We start from the raw sequence: 25,278 nt of genomic DNA on the forward strand, positions 1-25,278 counted from the left end.
GGAGGATGGTGCCTTATCTTTATTACACAAACAGTTCTTATGACTGTTATCACATACACAGCCACACTGAAATATTTATGAAAACATTCACAGGTGTGTAAATGGAATGTTTCTGATAACCGTGAAAATTAACCTCTGTAAGGAAACCGTAGGAAAACAAAAACTACATAACACAAGAGTTTATTTCATAGCCAGTCCAACCCCCACCCATTTCAATAACGCCGCGCAGTCTGTCTTTCACTGACGTAACAAGACGTTGCACCGTCCCTGGTCGGCGTCTGTAGGTCTCCCACGATTCAGAGACGTGTGCCATGAGCTCCCGGCTGTTCCTTTCCTGTGCCATATCCCAAGTGTTTGCCAGCTGTGCCCAAACGTGTTCAATAACATTCATATCAGCTCCTTTGCTGGGCGGTTTCAGGAGCTGAAAGTGGTCCTGTTCGTCAAACCAGCGTCGAACTGTCCGAGCTGTGGACGGGACACCTGTCTTGTATGAACAGTATGGGCCCAGGTGGAAACGGGAAATCTTTCTCACAAAGGGATGGCAAGAAGGACTCTTCAAGCACCTCGATGTATTTATCTGCTGTGAAGCGCCCCTCAATTTGGAACACATCACCTCCACCATGCACCGGTATCCAGCCCCACACATTGTAGGTGACGTTGCCAGAACGAGCTACTTCCATGATGTTACGACGCTCGTATCTGGAAGCATATTATGAGTTAGTGAATTATTGACGTATGTGCATTTCTCCCTGTATATTACGCCTAAAACTGTGCATAAACATTCTGTGTTCATATATGTATTAGTCCATAAACATACATTAAAACAAATCCCTTTTCGCCTGAGCAGCAATATAATGTTCATGCGTAAACCGGCAGACCATCCATAATTACCACCTCGTCCACACTTCACGACCGTTTACCAGGCATGGAGCACTTAATACCCCTAGACCGCAGTTGAACCAACACTGTCGATATTGACATATTAATTGAATTCTCCATATGAATGTCTGTTACCTCCGTAAAGAAAACTTAAGATTTTAGCATGCCACATGATTTGTTATACCTGGTGCTATTTTTCATCAACTCAGGTATATGAAATTGTATTTTTTTTTTTTTTATGTAATGGTTTTTGCATACGGATATGTTATCTAAATGTAATGAACTGTTAGGTATTAACTATTACATATTTCATTACCTGATCTCCAGGGTGGTAATCATTTACAGAACATTAAGGGAATTAATGCACATGATTATGTTCATGGGCAAATTGGACAAAATGGTTAAGTTTAAATATTTAATGCATCGTAACTATTTATTGTTTACAAATCAGGTTAACGTAACGTTCTTGTAAGTAAATATCATAAATAACTTACCCAGTTACAGTTGATGCATAATTGTGAAAAACCTGCTGTTTACATCTCCATTATTTACTGCAACATAATTACCTGTCTGCAGGTCCTGGTGCATTATAAAAAGTCTCCAGACCCATTCACACTTAGTTTTGCGACTGCACAACATCTCTGTCCCTCTATCGTATAGCCACATTTATGGTCCTCCACCAAAGCCCTCCACAAACAATTAGGTCGCAGCTTATCAACTAACATTTAATAAACATACCTGGTATTATTTACTCTCCAGCAATGGCCTTGGCCATGAGAAGTAGAGGAGAATACTTTCTCATTTGTGAATACTGCACGTCCCCGGAACTCAAGGTCTCTCTCAACAAGGAGTTGTGCAAATTCCAGCCTCCCGGCTCTGTGAGCATCAGTCAGTTTCTCTTTCTGTGCAGGAATTCTGTGATATATACCCCTCTCGTGCAGCCTGCGCCTTACAGTCATTGCGCTGACATGCAACTGCAGGTTCTGTGCAATAGCCGCGGCGTTAGTGTGAGGGTCTGCTTCAGCTGCTGCCACAATCATGCCATCCTGTTCCGCGTTTGTTCTCTGACCCGCTCCTGTTGTCGCTGTTAACAGACCAGTACAGTGGGCCTCATTTCATTCATTAAAGTGCAAAAACAATCGTAAAAGAGTGGGTAAAAGTAAACCTGCTACAAAACTAACGCATAATCAAACATTACTTCCATCTACACTTTATTCAAATACAATACGCAACCGACAGACAATGATTAACAATTGGCACACGTTGGACATAGAAATAATTGGAGACAATTACTAAGTAGGTGTTTCAGAATTGTGAGTATTTGGAAAGACGACTTAATAATAGTGTCATGAGGGAGTAGTGAGTCGACACCACCCTGGAGATCAGGTAATGAAATATGTAATAGTTAATACCTAACAGTTCATTACATTTAGATAACATATCCGTATGCAAAAACCATTACATAAAAAAAAAAAAAATACAATTTCATATACCTGAGTTGATAAAAAATAGCACCAGGTATAACAAATCATGTGGCATGCTAAAATCTTAAGTTTTCTTTACGGAGGTAACAGACATTCATATGGAGTATTCAATTAATATGTCAATATCGACAGTGTTGGTTCAACTGCGGTCTAGGGGTATTAAGTGCTCCATGCCTGGTAAACGGTCGTGAAGTGTGGACGAGGTGGTAATTATGGATGGTCTGCCGGTTTACGCTCGAACATTATATTGCTGCTCAGGCGAAAAGGGATTTGTTTTAATGTATGTTTATGGACTAATACATATATGAACACAGAATGTTTATGCACAGTTTTAGGCGTAATATACAGGGAGAAATGCACATACGTCAATAATTCACTAACTCATAATATGCTTCCAGATACGAGCGTCGTAACATCATGGAAGTAGCTCGTTCTGGCAACGTCACCTACAATGTGTGGGGCTGGATACCGGTGCATGGTGCAGGTGATGTGTTCCAAATTGAGGGGCGCTTCACAGCAGATAAATACATCGAGGTGCTTGAAGAGTCCTTCTTGCCATCCCTTCGTGAGAAAGATTTCCCGTTTCCACCTGGGCCCATACTGTTCATACAAGACAGGTGTCCCGTCCACAGCTCGGACAGTTCGACGCTGGTTTGACGAACAGGACCACTTTCAGCTCCTGGAACCGCCCAGCAAAGGAGCTGATATGAATGTTATTGAACACGTTTGGGCACAGCTGGCAAACACTTGGGATATGGCACAGGAGAGGAACAACCGGGAGCTCATGGCACACGTCTCTGAATCGTGGGAGACCTACAGACGCCGACCAGGGACGGTGCAACTTCTTGTTACGTCAGTGAAAGACAGACTGCGCGGCGCTATTGAAATGGGTGGGGGTTGGACTGGCTGTTAAATAAACTCTTGTGTTATGTAGTTTTTGTTTTCCTACGGTTTCCTTACAGAAGTTAATTTTCACGGTTATCAGAAACATTCCATTTACACACCTGTGAATGTTTTCATAAATATTTCAGTGTGGCTGTGTATGTGATAACAGTCATAAGAACTGTTTGTGTAATAAAGATAAGGCACCATCCTCCCTCCCCCCGTTCTTTTTATTTCCTGGAATTTCATTACTAATTAACCACTGCTATCTTAAATACCTAACAGATGCAACTGGAGAGGTTAAAGATTCGTTGAAATACTGAGCAACAGGTGTTGAAAGATATCCTCCCAATTACAGTATACAGTATCAGGTAAAATTTTAGCAAGTTATATTCTCCTTCACCCATCAGGTGAAATTTTAGCATGTCATATTCTCCTAAATATGATGTCGTATATGCATACGATCATGATTCTAATGTGTGCATATATATTTGCTATTGTTTCCCAGTGCACTGCACCTATTCTAACATGAGTAGACGGAACGGTGCCATAAGTCAGATACAAATAATAAATATAAATGCACTAAGCATTTCATGTTCCAAATAAGTAACCTATCAAATGAATCACTGTATCTGACAAATAAAACCTAGTGACATAAGCGGACATTTAGAGACGGTAAACGGGATCATGACACATTTATCTTGTATCACACACACACACACACACACACACACACACACACACACACACACGAACCTAAACATGCAAGGCACACGCACCCGCTCGGCAACTTACAGACCCTCTTGAGGGCAGCACCATAGTAATCACCTGATCTTTGACAGTTCCCTACAAAACACAAATTGTGCATAGTATGGTAACGACCTGTTACACTAAACTATGTATATTAGTGTAAAGTGCTGTCATAGATCCTAAGGGGATTATTCTATATACTGGTATGTTTATTCTCTCTCTCTCTCTCTCTCTCTCTCTCTCTCTCTCTCTCTCTCTCTCTCTCTCTCTCTCTCTCTCTCTATACTATAATAAAACATTGCCTTGTATTACTTCACTCACTAACCGCCTCTCATCCCTCTTGTCTTTCCACCCTTCCCCCTCTCCCATCCCCCCTTCCCCTGTATGCCTTCTACCCGCCTCACACGCCAGCCAAGTCTCTACTCCCTCCCTTCCCCGCACGTTCGATACTGTGAAACTCTGAACCCGGGCCACCCACATGATTTGCAACGCTGACTGTACTGTGAAATTGTGTGCGCGGCTGTACCACCTCCCTGCTTCTAGTGTTGGGGGTGGAGGGTGAGCAGGGGCTATGGCTCAGGAGTGGACAATTTTAGACAACTATCATCCCAAAGTTTGACGAATATATAGGGGGAAAATCGAACCATTTGATACACGCACTAGTAGAGGTAGGGTTTTCATTGTATTTCGCCAGGTGTCAATTTTCTTCACACGGAACTGGGAGGATTGTGTCTTAGACTGTACAATACCTACTGCTTAATGTTCCACCTCGTTGACGTCTCCTTCACTCTAATCAGGCTACCACTAAAAGATATTTTTAATCATTTAGTTCAGTTCTGGTGGTGAATGGAGGACCCTATCGTATCGTATCGTATCGAATCGTTTATAAAGATTCCAGCGTGCTTGCATGCGACGGCTTTGGTCACCTAATGGTGGCTCTCCACGCTGCTCGATCTCAGGCAGCTTCCATATTCAATCCCTTATCTCTGAGGTCACACTTTCCACACTAAAGTTTATATCAAACTTCTCTGAATCCAACTTTCTCACCAAAGCATATCGGACTAATGACAGTCAGCCTAAAGGCCGAACCTGTGAAATTAACCTGTGACAAATTATCAAACTGTAATGACTCCATCCTTGGCTCCTTCAACCCCTTCACACATTTGATCCGGACAGGAGGAAGGCCGTTTTTTTTTTTTTTTTTTTTCATATATACCGAAGATGAACAGAAGAAGGAAAAACCAGTTAAAAAAAAATAATCCATACACCAGATTACAGGTGTCCACAATTCACACACACACACACACACACACACACACACACACACACACACACACACACAGTTGGAATTGAACAGCTGTAGATTGAAGTTTGGGGGAAACCACTCTGGGGAAGCGAGTTCGAAAGAGATACAGTTCGGGGAATAAAAGAATTCTGACAGGCAGAAGTTCTGCAATATGGCAGTGTGACATTCCAGTCATGAGCGCTACCAGATGCCAGTGTAGCACAGGGGAAGGCGTGGGGAGGTGGCACAATGGATGCAATTTCATCTGAGCATTTTGAGTTGACCTTGACCTGTCACGGTGCCCTTAGATCTATCAGTTAAAATAGTTTATCAAATACACATCAACCATTAAAGCAGAGAACTACTATGGGTATCTGATTTCAGAAAGGGAAATTTTGCATCCTCCATCTTTCCTCCTTGAAAACGCCTTTTTTTTTTTTTTAATGCCTTTTGAGAGAGAGAGAGAGAGAGAGAGAGAGAGAGAGAGAGAGAACTACAGACTTACATAAATCAGTGGTTGGCTGCTCTGAGACTTTCTGTCTATAGATCAGGTAAAGTTAGAGGCTGGCGTCATAAAGTACTTAGTTGCGGCGTCTTTCATAACTTAGGCCTTTGAGCCTGTGGCTGGTTGTTCACCCTTTATCGTGGGATACAAGGCCACTGCATTACCCTGGTTAACACATTTATCTCCCCTTGATGTCCCATAAGATACTTGTTCTACTTATCAACCTACTGTGCAAAAGATGGATGAACACCTGATTGAAGTGATGCCAGCTGTCCGCACCAGGAATCAAACGAACGTGGAACTGTCACACCAACATTTTCTCCGTCAATAGTGCAAACAATTTAGTTACTAGTGTGGGGATCAGCAGGGAAAGGGGCTGTAAAAAGCAGGTACAGTGATATTAATGTGCATGTACAGTCAACAAAAAAAGTACTTGGCCTCTTACTGTACGTACCATTCTGAAACATGAACGAAGGGTTGTGAAATACAGAACACCCTGTGATTATTAATGCAAATATTATCCTTTGTAATTTATAGGACTCGAAATCGTACAAAACTTCACATTCTGGGTGCATTTTCTTTTTTTTTTATGTATTAGGTAAACAGATTCATGTGTGTCTACAGCACTCGCACATTTTCACATCCATCGTACCCCAGGGGCGTGTTTTTTTTTTTTTTTTTTTTTTTTTTTTTTTTTTTTTTTTTACTGTACAAGACGCTAATGTATTTGTACCAGCCGTGACTTACACTTAACATCATAGTGAATGAGTTGGCTCCTCTGAACAAAATACGTCTCTCACACATCCATCTCAGCCGTCATGGAAATGCTGGTTCTCACATCACAACGCATTTCATTATCATATCGTTATATCGTATCGTTTATAAAGATTCCAACGTGCTTGCATGCGTCGGCCTTGATCACCTAATGGCGGCTCTCCAAGCTGCTCATCCCCGGCAGCCTCCCTATTCAGACCCTTATCCCTGAGGTCACACTCGATGACATCGTTCCAGGTCTTTTACGGTCTGCTTCTTGCATCTCTACCCCGAAAGTCCACACTTCTCACGTTACGCACCCAACTGTCATACTCCAGCCTCTCCACATGCCCAAACCATCTCAACCTACTCCTCCTCATCACAACAATACACTCCAATCCCATCCTTCATCTCAACTCATCAGTCCCAGTCCTCGCCCCCCCCGCCACCCAGGCTTCGCATTCAAGGACGTACTATACATCCATCTAAGCTTTGTCATTTCTGTATGTTTGAGCCAACGAATATCTTATTTCTTTACATTTTTTCATTACAAAAAAACATCAGCACAGTCAATGTACTAACCTTATACGATTATTTTCTTAGGTTCACATCCGCGTCAGCCAGGGGTCACATTAGCAAACTATGATAATTATACAAATGCCAAATGTTTATAACTGGTTCACTCAATATCCCTCTTGACAGCTCTGGGTATAGGAAACACATAACTATAACCTTTTTACTCTTACCTGGCCTAAAATTGCCACTTCTTCATTTTGAATGCTGAGTTGTAAAAATGAATTAACGAATTATCTCTAGTCACGAAGAAGGGATATCGAAACGATTTAAGCTTACTCTGCCAGTAAGCTACGTGAAATTAGCTGCAAAAAGGACGAAAATCTGGGCCAAGTTAAGGTGAAAGTGTTATAGTAAGATGAGTGAAGGTATAGAAGAATAGAATTTGACACCTAATGGCAGGTGTGCCAAAACTGTGTGTGTGTGTGTATATATATATATATATATATATATATATATATATATATATATATATATATATATATATATATATATATATATATATATATATATATTAATTTTTTCAGTCACAAATGTTCTTGACAACTGTGGGTTTTGCTGCATGTGCTAATTTTTTCAATCATGATGTTCATCTTGACAGCTGTGGGTCTGGTGAACACTTAACTGGTAATGTGTGTCAAGATATAGACGAGTGTGTGTTCCGCCCCTGCCTGCACGGTGGGTCCTGCTACAACCTACAGCCAGGCTATCAGTGTTCCTGCCCCGGTACTCACACGGGGGACAACTGTGAGTGGCTTAACATGCCTTCTGATGCCAACCCCCTTGCTGCACCTCTGGCTGTGGCCGCTCTGACAGTCTCCATTCTACTTATTGGTGAGTATTCCCAAGTACTAATTTATGTTTCTGTTATATCGCTAAAATCTCATCTAAAGGCTTTACAAGGGAAAAAATGCAGTATAAAACAGGATCATTTTAGTTTAGGTTTCATAACAACTTCCCTCTTATTCTGTGTCTATGAATCATCATCATCACCATCATCATCATTATCGTCGTCATCGTCGTCGTCATCGTCGTCGTCATCGAAGTCGTCACCACCACCACCACCACCACCACCACCACCACCATCATCATCATCATCATCATCATCATCATCATCATCATCATCATCATCCTGTTATATATCATTGTGGTACTGCATCATGATCTTGGTCAGTCGTACTAGAGGGTGGGATTACAAACTGTGTCCTTGTTGGATGTAGCAGCCTTACTGATTGGTACTGTTTTTGCAAGCAGCCTTGTACCTCCTATGGCACAATAGAAAATGCCGTGATGATTCCCCTTTACTTATACTTAAATTCCAAAATGAGATGAAAAATTTTTGTGGAAAGCTCCCCACCCCTTGTGACCACGAGAAACTGCGTTAGAAGGATGTTGGTATCGATTATTGTTTATTATTCCAGTTATTAAACAAGTAGAAATAAAAATAAACATAAATAAATAAACTAGAAGGGCACTCAGTGGAGCGCATCTCTCCGACAAGGGCAACGTAATTTCCAAACCACTCTTCATAATGGGTTAGGTTTTCTCATCACTGATTAGGGTTTCACAAAAAGTGTTTTCCGGATCCAGAATCTGTAATACGATCCGGATCAGTCTCAGAAGTTAATCGATTGTTCCCTGGGACATGGGTTGTTTACCAACCAAATTTGGTCCAAATCTCTCATTTAAATTTTGAGTAATCCTGCTAACAGACAAGCAAACAAGCAAAAAAGATAATCTATTGTTCTCTGGGACATGGGCTATCTACTCACCAAATTTGGTCCAAATCTCACTTTTAGTTTTTGAGTAATCCTGCTAATGGTTAACAAACAAACAAACAAACAAACAGGAGTGAAAACATACTCTCCTTGTCAGAGAGAACAGGGGTGATAACATACTCTTGTCAGAGAGAACAGGGGTGATAACATACTCTTGTCAGAGAGAACAGGGGTGATAACATACTCTTGTCAGAGAGAACAGGGGTGATAACATACTCTCCTTGTCAGAGAGAACAGGGGTGATAACATACTCTCCTTGTCAGAGAGAACAGGGGTGATAACATACTCTCCTTGCCGAAGACACTATCAGCCATATCCCATATTATCCCCACTGTGACTAGGGACTTGAAGATGGAGTACTGTATACCATAATATAAAAAGGCAGCATTTACTCCATCCAAAAACATCCAGTAAGGTATAACATTGGACGGAAGGAGTTAAGTAATGAGGGAAATATTATTCAGTTTTATGAATATCTGGTCTAGAACTGTATTTTAAGTAATTCCTGTACTTTTATTTATTTATTTATTTTTATATTTGCCTATGAACTGTATGGACCGTGTTGTTCGGCAGTGGTGCTGGGTGTGATGCTTACGCTGCGTCTTCAGCGGTGGCGATCTGGACGAGGCGCTGCGCTGGGACCCGCCGATATCAGTAACGTTACAGACGTCTTGGATACGCCCCTCACTATCCAGGCCGTCACTGATATCTCACACACCCATACAAGTACATGTGCCCTCTTTATATATGTTGATCCCCTTGCTATTTCGTCTGCTATTCATTTTCCTCCACTGTGATGAATCGACAAATGACTATCGACATTGCACAGGGCGAATCCTCCGAGCTAAGACCAATGGATCATAATACTCCGCAGGTCGAGGAGAGGTCCATGGAGAGATTTCTCACCAGATATACGTTACTCTGGTGCGGGCTCGAACTGCAAACCCTACGGTCGTGAAGCGCGAGCAATATTCTGGCCCAGCATTGTATAGGAGAATTCTTCATGTTTCTTCCTTAGCGATTTGTTTTTCCATCAGCAGCTTGCAATATCAGCAGAGGGTGGATAAAAAAAAAAAAACTGTCGATATCAGCAAGGGGGGGGGGGGGAATTGGAAAAAACAAACCGCTGTGGAAGAGAAACAACGAATTCTCCTTTGCATGTGGAGCCATCTGCGTCTGCCCATATCGACAGCTTGCATCAGTAAAATATCAGAGGATTATTAACGAGTGATGTGAAGGTAAAGGAAAAATAGAAGAGGTGATGTTTAGACGGGCTTCTGATCCTGACTCTACAGTATAATGTCTCTATTTTTTACTGATTGATTTTTTTTATATAATTTGTGGGGGTGAGGAGGGAGGTTGTTTGCTTAATTTACTCCATGAAAAACAGGTGTACTAGGTCAGGTAACTCTCACCTTTAAGGAGTTGTTTTAATATTACAAGCCTTCCTCTCAGGTTCTCATGAATTGCCAGGAAAATTAAATGGTCCACAAATGCAGCTTCGTATGTTTCCCCCTTCTCAAAGATGGAAAGATGGATGGATAGGTGGATAGATCGATAGATTGCCTGAGTGAGTGATAGATATTTTAATCCATTTTAGAGCTATATCTATTTCATATTCTTAATTCAGATACCACCAGATAACTTTATTCAGCCACAGGAAAGACTGATCTTCAGAAAATCTGAATGAATTTTAGTTCTGCAATCTCCTCAGATAAGAAAGCTCCCTAACACCTCTTCCTAGGCAATTTATTTTGCTTTACACGTTACTCTCCCCGTCTGTGTTGCTTAAATCATTCAAATATTGTCATATTCCGCCTGCATAAAGTAATAAATTATATTAACTAGCCGGAACCAAAAATAAATCACTGAGGAACAGTGTCAGGGAGCTTCCTTAACCAATGAGATAGAGACCAGAGTCTCGGTAAATCGTATCCAGAACTTTTTGCATAGTTTTATTTTTAGTCTGCCGCCAGAGGTTTGTATTGGCTTTCAGGATAATCCCTGGTGTATGCCATATGGGTGGGTGGGTGTGGATCTGGATATGGATGTGCATGGCGTGTGTGTGGGTGTGGGTGTGAATGTGTATGGTGTGTGTGTGTGTGTGTGTGTGTGTGTGTGTGTGTGTGTGTGTGTGTGTGTGTGTGTGTGTGTGTGTGTGTGTGTGCGTGCGGGTGTGGGTGTGGATGTGGATGTGTATGGTGTGTGTTCGGTGTGGATGTGGATGTGTATGGTGTGTGTGTGGGTGTGGGTTTGGATGTATATGGTGTGTGGGTGTGTGTGGGTGTGTGTGGGTGTGGATGTGGATGTGTATGGTGTGTGTGTGGTTGGGTGTGGGTGTGGATGTTGATGTGTATCGTGTGTGTGTGGTTGGGTGTGGGTGTGGATGTAGTAGTAGTAGTAGTTGTTCCCTAGGCAGTCTGGCCGAACAGCCCCGAGTCCCTTAGGAAGGCCATGGCCGAGACCGGGCTTTCCCACAGAGCTCTCAAAGAGTGTATGTTGTGTTGTTGGCGTAGGTGATTGTGTGCGATGCAGTCTTCCATAATGTGCTTAATAGTATGGGGTGCTGTGTTACATCCTGGGCAGGCATCAGCGACGGAGTCATCCAGCCTTTTCTGGTAGCTTAAGAGGGCTGGATGGTGCCCCCATCTCAGCCTGGCCAGATGGACCCTGTCCTCACGAGGAAGATAGGATTCAGAAGGGTGGATGTCAGGAGGCCGTGCATGCAGCTGTGTGTTGTCTTTAAGTGACTGAATGGAGCGGCGAGTGATCTGAGTGTGGATATGCTTCTGGAAGCTGGTCTGAGGAGGGCGAGGGGGAAGAGATGACAGTATTAGTGTATGGTATCGTGTGCTGGATGTTGTTTTGATGTTCCTTGGTGTGGGTGAATGTGCTGCCATGTACTGTAGTGGATGTTGTGGGTTTGTGGAAGCTGCAGCAAGAAACTGGGTGTCTCTCATGTCTAGGTGATCCTTGACTTTGAGGACTTTGGTTTCTTGATGTAGGTGGTCTGTGGGTGTAGTAGCTGTGCAGCCTGTGGTTATTTTGGGGGCATTGTTCTGTATGGTCTGTAGAGTGTTGTAGTGTGTTTTGGTCAGGTTAGAAGCCCAGGCAGGGCTTGCATAATTCATCACTGAACGTATGTATTGTTTGTATACTGTGGTGGTGGTTTCTTTGTTGTGTCCGAATGTTGTATGGGCAAGTGACCTCAAGGCATTGAGTTTTGGTGTTATTTTATTTTTAATGTTTGTGATGTGTTGTTTAAATGACATTGATGTATTGTATGTTACACCAAGGATTTTGTGTGTGTGTGTGTGTGTGTGTGTGTGTGTGTGTGTGTGTGTGTGTGTGTGTGTGTGTGTGTGTGTGGTAGGGGAATGTTGTTTATGGTGAGGTGTGGGATGTGACTGTGTTCTGCTGTCCAGTTTGTGAGAAGAGTCACTGTAGATTTGGCTGGGGCTATTTTGAGCCTGTTTGTGGTGAACCATTCGTGTAGTGTGTTGAGGTAAGGTTGAATGATGTGTGCAGCTGTGTTTGCGTTTTGGTGCATACATGTAAGTATTATATCATCTGCATAGGAAGTTATGTGTATCTGTGGTGTGTGGGGTGTGGGTAAGTCGTGCATGTATAGGATAAAGAGTGTAGGGGACAAAACAGATCCTTGGGGGACGCCGTTTGTGAGGTTTCTGATGTTAGAAGACTGACCGGCAAATGTTACGTGTGCACATCTGCCTGCTAAGTAGTTTGCCAGCCATCTTTTTGTGTTATTGTGCATGTTTGTGTTGAGTATTTTGTTTGTGAGGTTGTGGCGGGCGATGGCATCAAAAGCTTTGCTAATGTCTAGTGTGATTAGGATTGTTCTGTGTAGTGGCCTAGCTGAATTCATGCCATTGAAAACTCTCTGTGTAAGGTCTGTAAGAAGGGTGTTTGTGGAGTGTAGTGGCCTAAAGCCATGTTGTGACTGGGCTAGGGGAATGTGAGGTGTGACTAGTTGTAGTACCAGTCGTTCAGTGACTTTAGAGGGGGTGCAGAGGAGTGTGATGGGGCGATGTTAGGAGGGTAACGTGGGGTCTTTGTTGAGTTTAGGGATAGTGATGATATTGCCATGCTTCCAGATGTTGGGTATTATGTCGTGTGAGTAGCTGTAGTTTGATATGTTGGTGAGTGCTTGTATGCCTTGTGGTCCTAGGTGTTTAAGGTGAATGTTGCTTATGTTGTCTGGTCCACAGGCAGATGAGTGCATGAGGTTGTTAATGATGTGCTTCGTCTGGTTGTAAGTGAAAGGTGCGTAGTCTGGGTGTGTGGGGAACAGTCTCTTACGTCGGATGATACGTCGGTCTTCGGGATGGGGGTTTAGTTGGCTGATTTGTGAAAAGTGATTGATGAGAGTGTTTGCATGTTGTTTGTTTGAGGGTATGGTGTCTGTGTTTTGATGGCAGCGTGTGATTGTGTGGTGTTGCTGTTGGAAAGTGTGATGCTGTTTAGTGTTTTGTAGAGTTTGCTGATGTTTGTTTTGTGGTCAAATGTTTGGAGGTAATTTTTCCAGTTTAGTGTTTGCTGTTCTGATATTTTATTGTTTATATGAGTGTTGAGTTCTTGTATTTGTTTTACGGTGTCTTGTGTATGGGGTGTTGGGGTGTGTCGCAGTGTGTCCCATTGTCTGATGAGGCCTTGAATTTCTGGTGTGAAGTTGGGGTTGTGTCTCTTTCTGTTGCCTTTAGGGATGTGTCTTTTGTCTGCGTTTTGTATAATTGTACTGAAGGTGTGCACAGCGGTGTTGATGTTTGTGATGGGTGTATTGTTTAGTGTTTCGAGATGTTGTTCTGTTTCAGTTACAAAGGCCTCCCAGTTGGCTTTCTTATAATTAGTGTATGTGTGCTTGTGGCCAGCTGGGGTGATTCTGGTTTTGGTAGTGATGATGATTGGGAGGTGATCAGAGCCTTGGGTTTTGACTACTCCCCATGATGTAGTGGGGGCGAGGTTTGGGGAGCAGTCTGGAGATGATGGGAGGAAGAGGGCTTGGTGTGGGATATGGGCATGTTGGTTTAGACTGTTTAGTATGAAAAGGTGGTCTGTCTGGGATTGTAGTACCAGCCCTCTGTCTGTGTCAGGATTGTTGACATGCCAGGCCGACGACTTGGCGTTGAAATCACTACCCAGGATGATGTTGGGTATGTTAGTGATGTGGTGTATTTGTGGAGAGTAACTGTGTGGTACTGTGGGGGACGACTGGGGCGGAATGTATGTGTTAGCGATTGTTATGTGTGATTTGTTGCCAGTGCGTATTTTAATTGACTGTATTTCTGTTGTGGTGTCACGTGGGGGGAGAAGTGACTTTGTGTGTGCACTGGTATCTACAAAGTTGATGGATTTGTGTACCAGGGTGATGAGTCCACCATCACCACGGTCGGTTCGGCCTTGTCGAATGGTGGTGAATTTATGAAATGTCGGTGTTTTCTGTGCTCTGTGTAGTTTTGTTTCTTGTAAGATGGCAATGTGTATGTTCTGTTGTTTGATGAATTGTGTGAGTTCATGTTTTTTGGTGTTTATGCCATCTATGTTTAACTGAAGGATGTTTATGTTGTGTGTGCAATGTGTGTTGGCTGCTGCAGCACGGGGGGGAAGGTGGTGTGGGTGGAGGGGAAGGGGTAGGAGGAGATTGTGATGGAGGTAAGGGTTGAGGTGGATTAGAATGGGTTGGAATGGGAGGAGTTAGGGGGACTGGATGGTGTGGGAAGGGTCTGTGGGTTTGGCTGTGGAGGTGTGAAGGAAGTAGGAGTAGGATTGGAAGGGGGGTTGATGGGTGGAGGGAAGGAGCATAAGGAGCAGGTCCAGGTGTTTGTGCAATGTTTTCTGGATGCAAGTGTTGTGCAGGTGTAATGGGTCCAGTTCTTGCAGGAATTGCACTGAACTGAACCCTTTGTCTGTCGGCTCGACGTGATAGGTTTTGAGCATGTTGGACATATGTATTTGTTGGTGGGTCCTGGATTGCTCTCAATGTCCCCGGCTAGAAGAAGTCGTCGAGAAATGACAGCCGGGGAGTCATTTCTCGGTGTAGAAAAAACGGTGTTGTTGTGTGTGTTGTGTTGGGAGATGTGGTACTTGCCCGGGCGACCGAAGCCACTCCCAGGTACTCGAGCCCCGTGAGGGGCCGGGGGGGTTTACGGTGGTTTGGCCCCCATGCTGTCCTCCTCTTCTCTTCGACAGCCTCTGAGGGGTAGACCGACGACGAAGACGCCACCGCTCCAGGTCCTGGATGTGGATGTGGATGTGTATGGTGTGTGTGTGGGTGTGGATGTGGATGTGTATGGTGTGTGTGTAGGTGTGGATGTGGATGTGTATGGTGTGTGTGTGGGTGTGGATGTGGATGTGTATGGTGTGTGTGTAGGTGTGGATGTGGATGTGTATGGTGTGTGTGTGGGTGTGGATGTGGATGTGTATGGTGTGTGTGTGGGTGTGGGTGTGGATGTGTATGGTGTGTGTGTGGGTTTGGATGTGTATGTGTATGGTGTGGGTGTGGATGTGGATGTGTATGGTGTGTGTGTGGGTGTGGGTGTGGATGTGTATGGTGTGTGTGTGGATGTGGATGTGGATGTGTATGGTGTGTGTGTGTGTGTGGATGTGGATGTGTATGGTGTGTGTGTGGGTGTGGGTGTGGATGTGGATGTGTATGGTGTGTGTGTGGGTGTGGATGTGGATGTGTATGGTGTGGGTGTGGATGTGGATGTGTATGGTGTGGGTGTGGATGTGGATGTGTATGGTGTGTGTGTGTGTGTGTGTGTGGATGTATATGTGTATGGTGTATGTGTGGGTGGGTGTGGGTATGGATGTGTATGGTGTGTGTGTGGGTGTGGGTGTGGATGTGTATGGTGTGTGTGTGTGGGTGTGGGTGTGGATATGTACGATGTGTGGTGTGGGTGTGGATGTGGATTTGCATGGTGTGTGGGTGGGTGTGGGTGTGGATGTGGATGTGTATGGTGTGTGGGTGGGTGTGGGTGTGGCTGTGGATGTGTATGGTGTGTGGGTGGATGTGGATGTGGATGTGTATGGTGTGTGCGTGGGTGTGGATGTGGATGTGAATTTGTATGGTGTGTGTGTGGGTATGGGTGTGGATGTGTATAGTGTGTGGGTGGGTGTGGGTGTGAGTATGGATGTGTATGGTGTGTGGGTTGGTGTGGGTGTGAGTGTGGATGTGGATGTGTATGGTATGTGGGTGGGTGTGGATGTGTATAGTGTGTGGGTGGGTGTGGATGTGTATGGTGTGTGGGTGGGTGTGGGTGTGGGTGTGGATGTGTATGGTGTGGGGTGGGTGTGGGTGTGGATGTGTATGGTGTGGGGTGGGTGTGGGTGTGGATTTGTATGGTGTGTGGGTGGGTGTGGGTGTGGGTGTGGGTGTGGATGTGTATGGTGTGTGTGTGGGTGGGTGTGGACGTGGGTAGGTGTATGGTGTGTATGGCGTGTGTGTGGGTAGGTATATGGAGATCAGCCAACAATAATAGGTAAACTGGATTACTCCTTGGCACAGACACATCATAGATACAAGCACATTTACCACCCAGTGATTCTTCAAGATTGTCCTATTAATTTGACACCCTTTTTAATTCGTTTTGAGATACATGTACGCTCTCTTGCAAACAACTGTGGTTAAATATCCGTCACTCTTATTGATACAAGATCCCTGTGAACTTAATAGATGTAGGCAATCTTGAAAACCACTTAACTGAATGACAAAACTATTATTAATGGATCCTTGTAATCTTAAGAGAGACTGGATCCCTGTGAACTGAAGAGACACTGGATCCCTGTGAACTGAAGAGGGACTGGATCCCTGTGAATTTGAGAGAAACTGGATCCCTGTGAAGTTACGAGAGAAGTATGCAGTCAGTAAGTACAGTGGTATAAACAACTCTCTCTGGTGCTGGATTCCCGTGAACTTTGATGATAGACTTAAGCTTTATTGATAACTGTTGCTCTGAAATGTCCAAAATATTTACTGACACTGGATTCTTATATTCTTCCAGTCACCAAGCATGTCCTGTCACCCCTGGACCTGTCGCCTGTGAAGGACAAGGAAGCGGTACCGTGTGAGGTAAGCCTGGCCATCCCTCCCACAATGCTCAAGTCACAGGTCAAACTAACTGACGGCAGCAAACACAAGTCCCCTCGATGCCCCACTATATCTGTAGCTGAAGACTTGGCCTGTCAGCAGCGAGGCGGGGTGAAGCAGATGGTGTGCTGTATGGAAAGCGGAGGTGTAGTTACCTCTCCTGCTGACACCTTAGCAGTAACACAGCAGGTTCAGGAGAGCAGAGGAGTGAGACCCGGACAGCCTTTGCTCGCACAGGATGATCTACGAGCTTATGCCTACGAGGGGGACTGCTCTCCCTCTGACTCATTCACCTCAACTGCATTAGGTGAGTAAACACACACACACACACACACACACACACACACACACACACACACACACAATAGCCAGTGTCCAATTATTTTTATTTTTATTTGCATTCATTTGGCCAGCAGAACTGTCATATCGTTCGGATCGATTTTATAAAGACTCCAACATGCGCATGCGTTGGCCCTGGTCTCCTAATGGCGGCTTTCAAGGCTACTCGATCTCTGGCAGCCTCCCTATACAGAATACTCCCTAGAATTAAACAATACACAAATAATATCCAATAAAGCCTCCCTGTTTCATAAAATCGCCCCAGTTTGTAAATATTCAGGACTGATATATATATTTGAATTATAGTGCCTGTTTGTTGCTCAGGACCGTATATAAGAGGGTGATGAACCGCATGTTTGATGCCCTGATCGTCCATCTATACCTACACGTTATCCGATGTAGACATCCTTCAAGGTTTCACTTCCTTGATTTAGGACCCCACCCAGGCATCCCTCAAAATTTCACTTCCTTTACATAGAGTCAGATATTCCTCAAAAATTCACTTCCTTGATTTAGAGCCCCACCCAGACATCCTTCAAAAGCTCACTTCCTTGATTTAGAGATCCACCCAGGCATCCCTCAAAATATCACTTCCTTCATATAGGGCCAGATATTCCTCAACAATTCACTTCCTTGATTTAGAGATCCACCCACACATCCCTCAAAAATTCACTTCCTTGATTTAGAGCCCCACCCAGGCATCCCTCAAAATTTCCCTTCAAAAAATGACAAAATAACTTGCTAAGTTATGATGCAGCAATCACTCTCTCTGCACCCATAACAAAAAAAAAAAAGAAACAAAAAAGAAAAAAGGTACACTCATCCTAATGTGCCGTCACTGTGATGCCAACTTTCACACCACCTCACTCGTCGCTTAAGGAGACTCCCTAGTACCTTTTCCTTAGCTATTTATTTTTTGATATGGCTGGTTAATATTCATTTATACATTATTTATGCAAAGTGTGGTGATATTAGAATGATTTATGGAACACAGAGGAGGAAAGTAAGGTGTAATGAGCAAAGTAAATCACTTAAGAAGAGGTGTTAGGGAGCTTCCTAACGCGACAAGAATACAGGCCTTCCTCTGATCTCAGCACTATTAACATAGCCTCCATAAAAACGTGACAACCGCTGGAGGTGGCTGTCGATTCGGTAGGACGGTTTGTGATCGAGTGGGTAGAGAAGCTGGTTGTATTCTAAGGCCCAAAAGGAGGTGAGTTCCATCCCGGGTTGGGGTGGAGAACAGTTTGATGACCTGAATTTCGCTAAAGCATACCTTACCAGCCTGCCACAGGATCCACCTAAATGTCATAAAAAAAATCCCAGCAAATACCACTACAAAGTCCTTAATATGACAGCCCTGGCTTGTGTTCAGTGGGGACGGTGGGTATTAGCGTTCAGTTGTTGATATGTTGAAGAGTGTGACACATTGGGTGACTGCATGGCCTTAGGAAACTGAGTTGGCTATGCCCACAGAAGAATGACTGAGAGAGAGAGAGAGAGAGAGAGAGAGAGAGAGAGTCTTAACTGTGACAGCCAGGTAGTGCCACGACAACAGCAATAGTACCTTCCTCAGTTGACGTATTTACTGTAATCTGACAAGCTTTTTCTTACCAATTCTCACCAACTCTTTCAGGACTGCATTCAGAATCAGGAGAAGACAACATTAAGCCGCTGCTGCCCGAGTATGGAGATGTTTTAGACTTGCTAAAGAATCTACCTGATGCCATTAATTCCTCGCCTTCTCTCCAGTCACCGAGACCATCCGGCCATCAGTCACCCCCTGGATCTAGTTCAGTAACAGGCCAGCCACTTGGTCAAGCAGTATCTGGGACAAGAAATTCAGTAATAAGTCAGTTAGACAGTGGATCAGGGCCGTTGTTGTTTGATCTCTCTTGTGGTCAGTCATTCTCCGGATCAAGAAATTCCTTAGTTGGTCAGGCAGCCAGTCAGCCAAAATCAGGATCAAGGAGTTCAGTGTTAAGTCAGCCAGCAGGCCGTGGGGGTGACCAGGCATCTATTGCATCAAGAACTTCAGTGTTAATTCATGAGAGGAAACAGAGCCTATCCACCCCAGCAGTTCCAATATCTGATACACGTTCAGCGACAAACTCCCTGCCAAGAATCAGACGAAAGACATCAGCGAATGAATTTTCAACTGTTTGCTGACTACGTATTTCTTCTTTTAAAACAAAGTACGATTATAAAGCACTGCTGTTAGTATATCATTCTGACTTCCAGCAATGTAATATTGTAATTATTTTCTCTTGTTTACATCACAGAGATAAACTTTACTCTGACATCTTTGAGTTCAGTGATTTTAAAAGCTCATTTAGTTTATTTAAAATTTCAGGTGTCGTTTGTATAGAAATCGTCACACTCTCACTTTAAAATACAAATATTTGGCTTTTAATACTGAGGCTTTTATACATTTATATTGTTAATAAATTTTTCTCACGCCGATTGGGTTTCCTTCTCAACCCTGCAGATGGAGTGAAACCTCTGGAATAATTCTAAGCAGCTTTGTCTCATGGAAGCGTGTAAGTGTGAATGTTTACGCCTGTGGGGTGGTGTAAGGCTGCTGGGGACTTGGATGATGAGTTAGTGGGGCTCATTTGGGGCCAGATTTAGGTAAGTTTCTCTCTCTCTCTCTCTGAACCCTACATTACCACATCCTTGGGCGGGAAAGGAGGTATGGATGAAGGTGGTACATTGGTAAGTCACGAAGGAATGACCTAAGGAATACGTGAACTAAAAAGCCTTAATGATTAGGTAAATAAGTCACGCATTAATCAAAAGTTTTAATAATTCGGTAAAATGTATGGGTTCAAGCCAGCAAGTACAGGGATGTGACACCCTCCCAAAAATGTATCAGGTCAACAATTGCAGTCCGTTCTGGTGTAGGTCACTTAATATACAGTGCAAGCTTTACAACCTACACTATGGAGAGGTTGGGTGGGAGAGAGACAGGTCAGAGCTTTAATTCTTTGCTTTTCTCTAACGTTCGGGCTGCACACAACTCGTCTTCAGAGAGTCTGAACAAAAAGTGGAAGAGTTAAGATACCCAGTAAACTTCCCACCTCCCAGGAGTATAAATGTCCCAGCTCTCACTTTTTGCTGGGATACAGTCTGTATAGCCCGAAACGTTTGAAAAAAGTAAACCCGCGTCTCTCCCTCCAATCCAACCTTTCCAGGTGTCACAGTGGACCACCTACAAGTTGCAGTGTGTCTCCGTGCTTAAACCACCACCAGGCAGTAAATTCATAAGCCTAATGGTCATCTCCAAAGCAATTGATGTCAACCTAAAATAGAAGTTGTTAGTGCTGGGTAATCCCGGTCCGCCTGGCCACGCACACTCATCAACTGCAGGCAAGCAATGGCCCCTGCAGTGCCAGGGTAATTTCTGCAATAAATACCTGTAAGAGAAACGAAAACTTTATATGTAATTTCTGCAGCCGGAATATAACGTTATTCAATCAGCAGGAGGAATACAACGTTATTTATTCAGCAGGAGGAATAAAACGTTATTTATTCAGCAGGAGGAGTATAATGTTATTTAATCAACAGGAAATATATAATGTCAATATAAGCTGCAAGAGAAAGTGTCTCGGTTGTTATACAGAAGAAATATAATGTCTAGTAAAGCGAAACACGAGAAACAGCAGGTGTGGAGCCGTAATTCATATCGTTATTGCACACATTGCCCTCCCTCTCCCTCCACTACGCCGGTACGAAAACCCCGTAAAGTAGATGACATAGCGATAACGGCGATTAACTCCCCGCCCCGCCCCGCCCCGCCATGCCCTGCCTCACTGCCGTAATGTTCCCACTCTTTTTATAAACACCACCCCTCATAACACCACCCCCACCAACACACCACCACCAACACACCACGCCATTAACACACCACCACCAACACACCACCCCATTAACACACCACCACCAACACACCACCACCAATACACCACCCCATTAACACACCACCACCAACACACCACCACCAATACACCACCACCAACACACCACCACCAACACACCACCACCAACACACCACCACCAACGCACCACCACCCCTAACACACCAGGAGACGCTGTATACGGTACTACAGTAAATTTTGACCCAGCAAGAAAGTATCTTGTTTAAAAGATAAAGGAAGTCTATCGTGTGTGGGTGTGCTTACAGGCTTGATTAAGATGTAGGTACCACAGACAATGCACCTGGTCGTTTGAGGATGAAGGACAGGCCCCATACTTGATACGCAAAATATAACAACCCAAGTTCATTATATATATATATATATATATATATATATATATATATATATATATATATATATATATATATATATATATATATATATACGTTAAAGGCCCAAGAATGTCTTTAGCTGTAAAAGAGAGAAACATGGATGTTGAGGGAACCGACTCTCGAAGAAAGATACACAGCTTTTAAGCACAAATGGGTTTGCTGGAGCTCTCTCTCTCTCTCTCTCTCTCTCTCTCGTGCGTGCGTGTGTGTGTGTGTGTGTGTGTGTGTGTGTGTGTGTGTGTGTGTGTTATTAATTAATATGTGCACTTGGTTTTGACACTGGTCTGAGTGGATGGACGTGAACGGAACTGAATAAATACATCGTCCAGTCATAAAATTTCCCAAGTATAGATTGTTGGAACTGAACACAAAAAATTCCAACTCGGCTGACTGGAGCCAAGGCGGGTCACTTTTATAGCCTCTCACAGACCAAGCTGATGCTGGAGAGGATCGCCTTCATGCTGTGGCACCGACAAGACCGGGGCTGGAGCTGCCTGGTTGTTGAAACGTCTATCAGTCCACTACCTATCTCCTAAATGGCAGTGGTGGGCGGTGAATTAAGGGCAACTTCAGCCTGCAGTCCACTGGGTTTATACTCACTCGACTTTGGGAGCTGCGAGTACCACTATTAGCACACAAGCTCTCAGTTTATGTTTCCATCACTATGGCCATATTACTATTTATCTTCACAGTAAAGTCAAGAATATTTAGTGCTGTCCTGTCTTGTTTACTCATCTCCATCATTTTGACCATAGAAGCCTTCATAAACAAGAAATAAAACAAAACAAGCAAACGAAACAACAAACACTGCATAGATGTCCAGTGTTATCCCATCCTATCCTAGCCTAGCCTTGTTTAATTTATTTTTTTAACTTATCTTTATCATTTTCACAGCATATTCCTTCTTCAACAAAAAATGTAGCAGTAACAAAACAAGCAGACGAAACAACACCAGCACTCTTCTAGCCCCTTCCCCCAAAACGCCCCCAGCACCCAGCCAGCACCAACGCAGCCCGGTGCTTAAAGCGTGCCATTATGCTCCAAATATTTGCCAGAATTATGCTGTGGACCATCTAATTAAGCTCTAATATATCCAGCCACCGTAAACTCCCTCCCCCGGCGCCTTACATAAAAGAGGGAGCATAACAGTTTCTTATCTTGGGTCGGTTTCGTGTTAGTTTGGGAGCGGGGGGGGGGGGAAGGAGATTAATTAAATTAGCATAAACATGGCACCGAAACAACGCGTCTTAGAGTACCGAAAATTTTTAAAAACCTACATACAAAATGATCAGTATTTGCGCGCAAGAACAAAATTTAGTACAACAGTAAAACAAGAAATAGAGATAAATTAACTAAACTGGTTCCTACAAGCATGGAAGACAGACAGTACGAGGGGGGAAGGGATAATTTGAGTGCGGGTAAGGGAAAGAAAACGGAGAGGGTAGAAAACGGCCGATACGTTGGTTTTGTGAATGCCCTGTTATTTGCCTATATACTTTCATTGTTTGTAGTGTACTTATTTCGTAGTCTATTGAATTAATAGTAGTAGTAGTAGTAGTAGTAGTAGTTAAAACCCCAGGATCGTTTGAGAACCCAGTGGACTACAGGCTGAAGTTACTCTTGTGCAGTCTATTATCCTTCCTTTGGGGGATAGGGAGGGAACTGAGGGATGTTTGTATGCCAGGAAGCGGTGCCACCTTTTATACCGAAATCTCGCTCTTAGAGGTGTTTAATCGACCTGATGGCATATTGCATTACAGGGAGTATTGTTACGACATGTTGCCGGGTCTAATGGTAGATCAGTAAACTCTACTTTATGATATCCACATCCTTAAACTGTTCCCTACTCCCAGCCGGGATTCGAACCTGGGACCATTAGGACTGCAGGCCATCTCTCTACCGCTTCAGTCACCCCTCCATATCGAAGAGTCTCCAAAATTGAAGAGAATGGTTCGAGAAGAAAGTAAAAAGTGCGTAGTCAATAGAGAACAAGATGAATGGGTTTACAAAAAGAACGAGGAGGAGGGGTTGACGGAGAAAACTTGGAGGAGGAAGAGTTGAAGGAGAGAATTTGGAAGAGGAGAAGCTGGAGGAGGAGGAGGAGGAGAAAAGAAGAAGGAAGAAGAGGAGAAGGTGAAGGAGATGGAGTAGAAGGAGAAAAGTTGGTGGAGGAGGAGCTGGAGGAGGAGGAGGGAGAAGTGAAGATGAAAAGAAGAAGGTGAAGGTGAAGGTGAAGGTGATCTTGATGTTGATGCTGATGCTGTTGATGATGATGTTGATGATGAACAACAAGAAGAACAAGAAGGAACTGAAAATCACTGCTAGGTCTCTCTCCTAAGTTAACTATATTCGTGCTGTAGCAAAAACAGTTTTTAAAAAATGATCTCTGAAAAAAATGACAGCGATTTTGCGTTTGTTCGTAGATACCCAAACAGATGGGCTCGTATTCTCGTCGGTTGAGGAAGCTCCCTAACACCTCTTCCTTAGCGATTTATATTTGGGTACGGACAGTTAATGTCACTGTGTACGTTATTGATGACCACGATGGTGATATAAGAATGATTTAAATAACACAAAGGTTATTACGGTGTAATAAGCAAAATAAATCTCTTAGGAAAACGTGTTAGGGAGTTTCCCTAATCTTAACCAACTAGGCTCAGATTTTCGACCTTATTTCGGCTTATTTTGTGCAGCTCAGCGGGAGAAAAAGGCAATGTTGCTGCTCTGTGTGCTTTCCACAGCACTTCTTCGTGACCAGCGTCATATTGTGTAAAAATAGCGTTGGTCTAGTGCTTCAACTCAGCATTCACGAGAGACAGATGGCAATTCAGGCCAAGCTAGAGGGTAAAGGCGATGTTCTGTGGAAGGTTAATTACGCTCACAATCTTTCATCATCTCGCTCTTGATGGCTGTTTGTCATCCCTTAAAAAAAAAAAAAAAAAAAAAAAAACTACGTGGTAGGTGGGGTCGCTCACCATCCTCTCACTAAATGTAGTGTTGCTCTCCGGTGTCTGCCCTTTCCTCTCCTCCTTCCTTCTTTCCTTCCTTCCTATTCTGTCTTTCTTTCCTTCATTCTTTCCTCTTCCTTCTGCCTAAGAGTGACTCCACACTGAGTGACAAGCCAAATGGTTTCCTGTACACCAGGAAACCATTTACTACGCTGGGTGGTAACAATATAACCAAATTAGGGCGCCTAGTGATCTAGTGGGTAATTACGGAACTCCAATCGGATTAAGCTGGTAAAGGTTTATATCCAAGGGGTGGTTGGGGTTTATTGCTCACGTAGTGCCACTCAGGGATGAGTGAGGCTGGTCACTCTCATCTTAAATGTCAGGACCAACTTGCCTAGCACCGGGTTCCTGTACTCCTCATGGGGAAACGTGGGATTGGCTGATGGATGGAAAACTTCTATATTATTCAGATGAGATAAAAGGATATGAAGCCACGGTACTCCAAGTTCCAGTTAACTTTTAAATGAATAACCTGCTTAATAATGACGACAGGCAGAACGTAGGCATGTTAATTAGTTTTAGTCTGTTTTAAAATTCTCAATATTTCTTAAAAACTCGCTTCTGTTAAAGCTCTGGCACTCACATGAACTTTGGTGTGATCGTAACCTTCGCACACACACACA

General features: G+C 43.6%; 1 protein-coding gene across 1 annotated transcript in view; it reads left to right on the plus strand.

Moving 5' to 3' along the window:
- The window catches only part of LOC145391921 (uncharacterized), a 216,960-nt gene extending 197,456 nt beyond the window's left edge, over positions 1 to 19,504 (plus strand). The window contains exons 25-28 of the mRNA XM_080266412.1: positions 7,713 to 7,945; positions 9,463 to 9,615; positions 16,911 to 17,303; positions 18,972 to 19,504. Coding sequence (XP_080122538.1) covers positions 7,713 to 7,945; positions 9,463 to 9,615; positions 16,911 to 17,303; positions 18,972 to 19,504 — 1,312 coding nt within the window. The remainder of the gene's footprint in view (positions 1 to 7,712; positions 7,946 to 9,462; positions 9,616 to 16,910; positions 17,304 to 18,971) is intronic.
- Positions 19,505 to 25,278: the final 5,774 nt, after the last annotated feature.

Source organism: Coenobita brevimanus, chromosome 20, assembly GCF_032717465.1.
Source record: "Coenobita brevimanus isolate Jiangsu-jjx chromosome 20, ASM3271746v2, whole genome shotgun sequence".
Taxonomy (NCBI): Eukaryota; Metazoa; Arthropoda; class Malacostraca; order Decapoda; family Coenobitidae; genus Coenobita; species Coenobita brevimanus.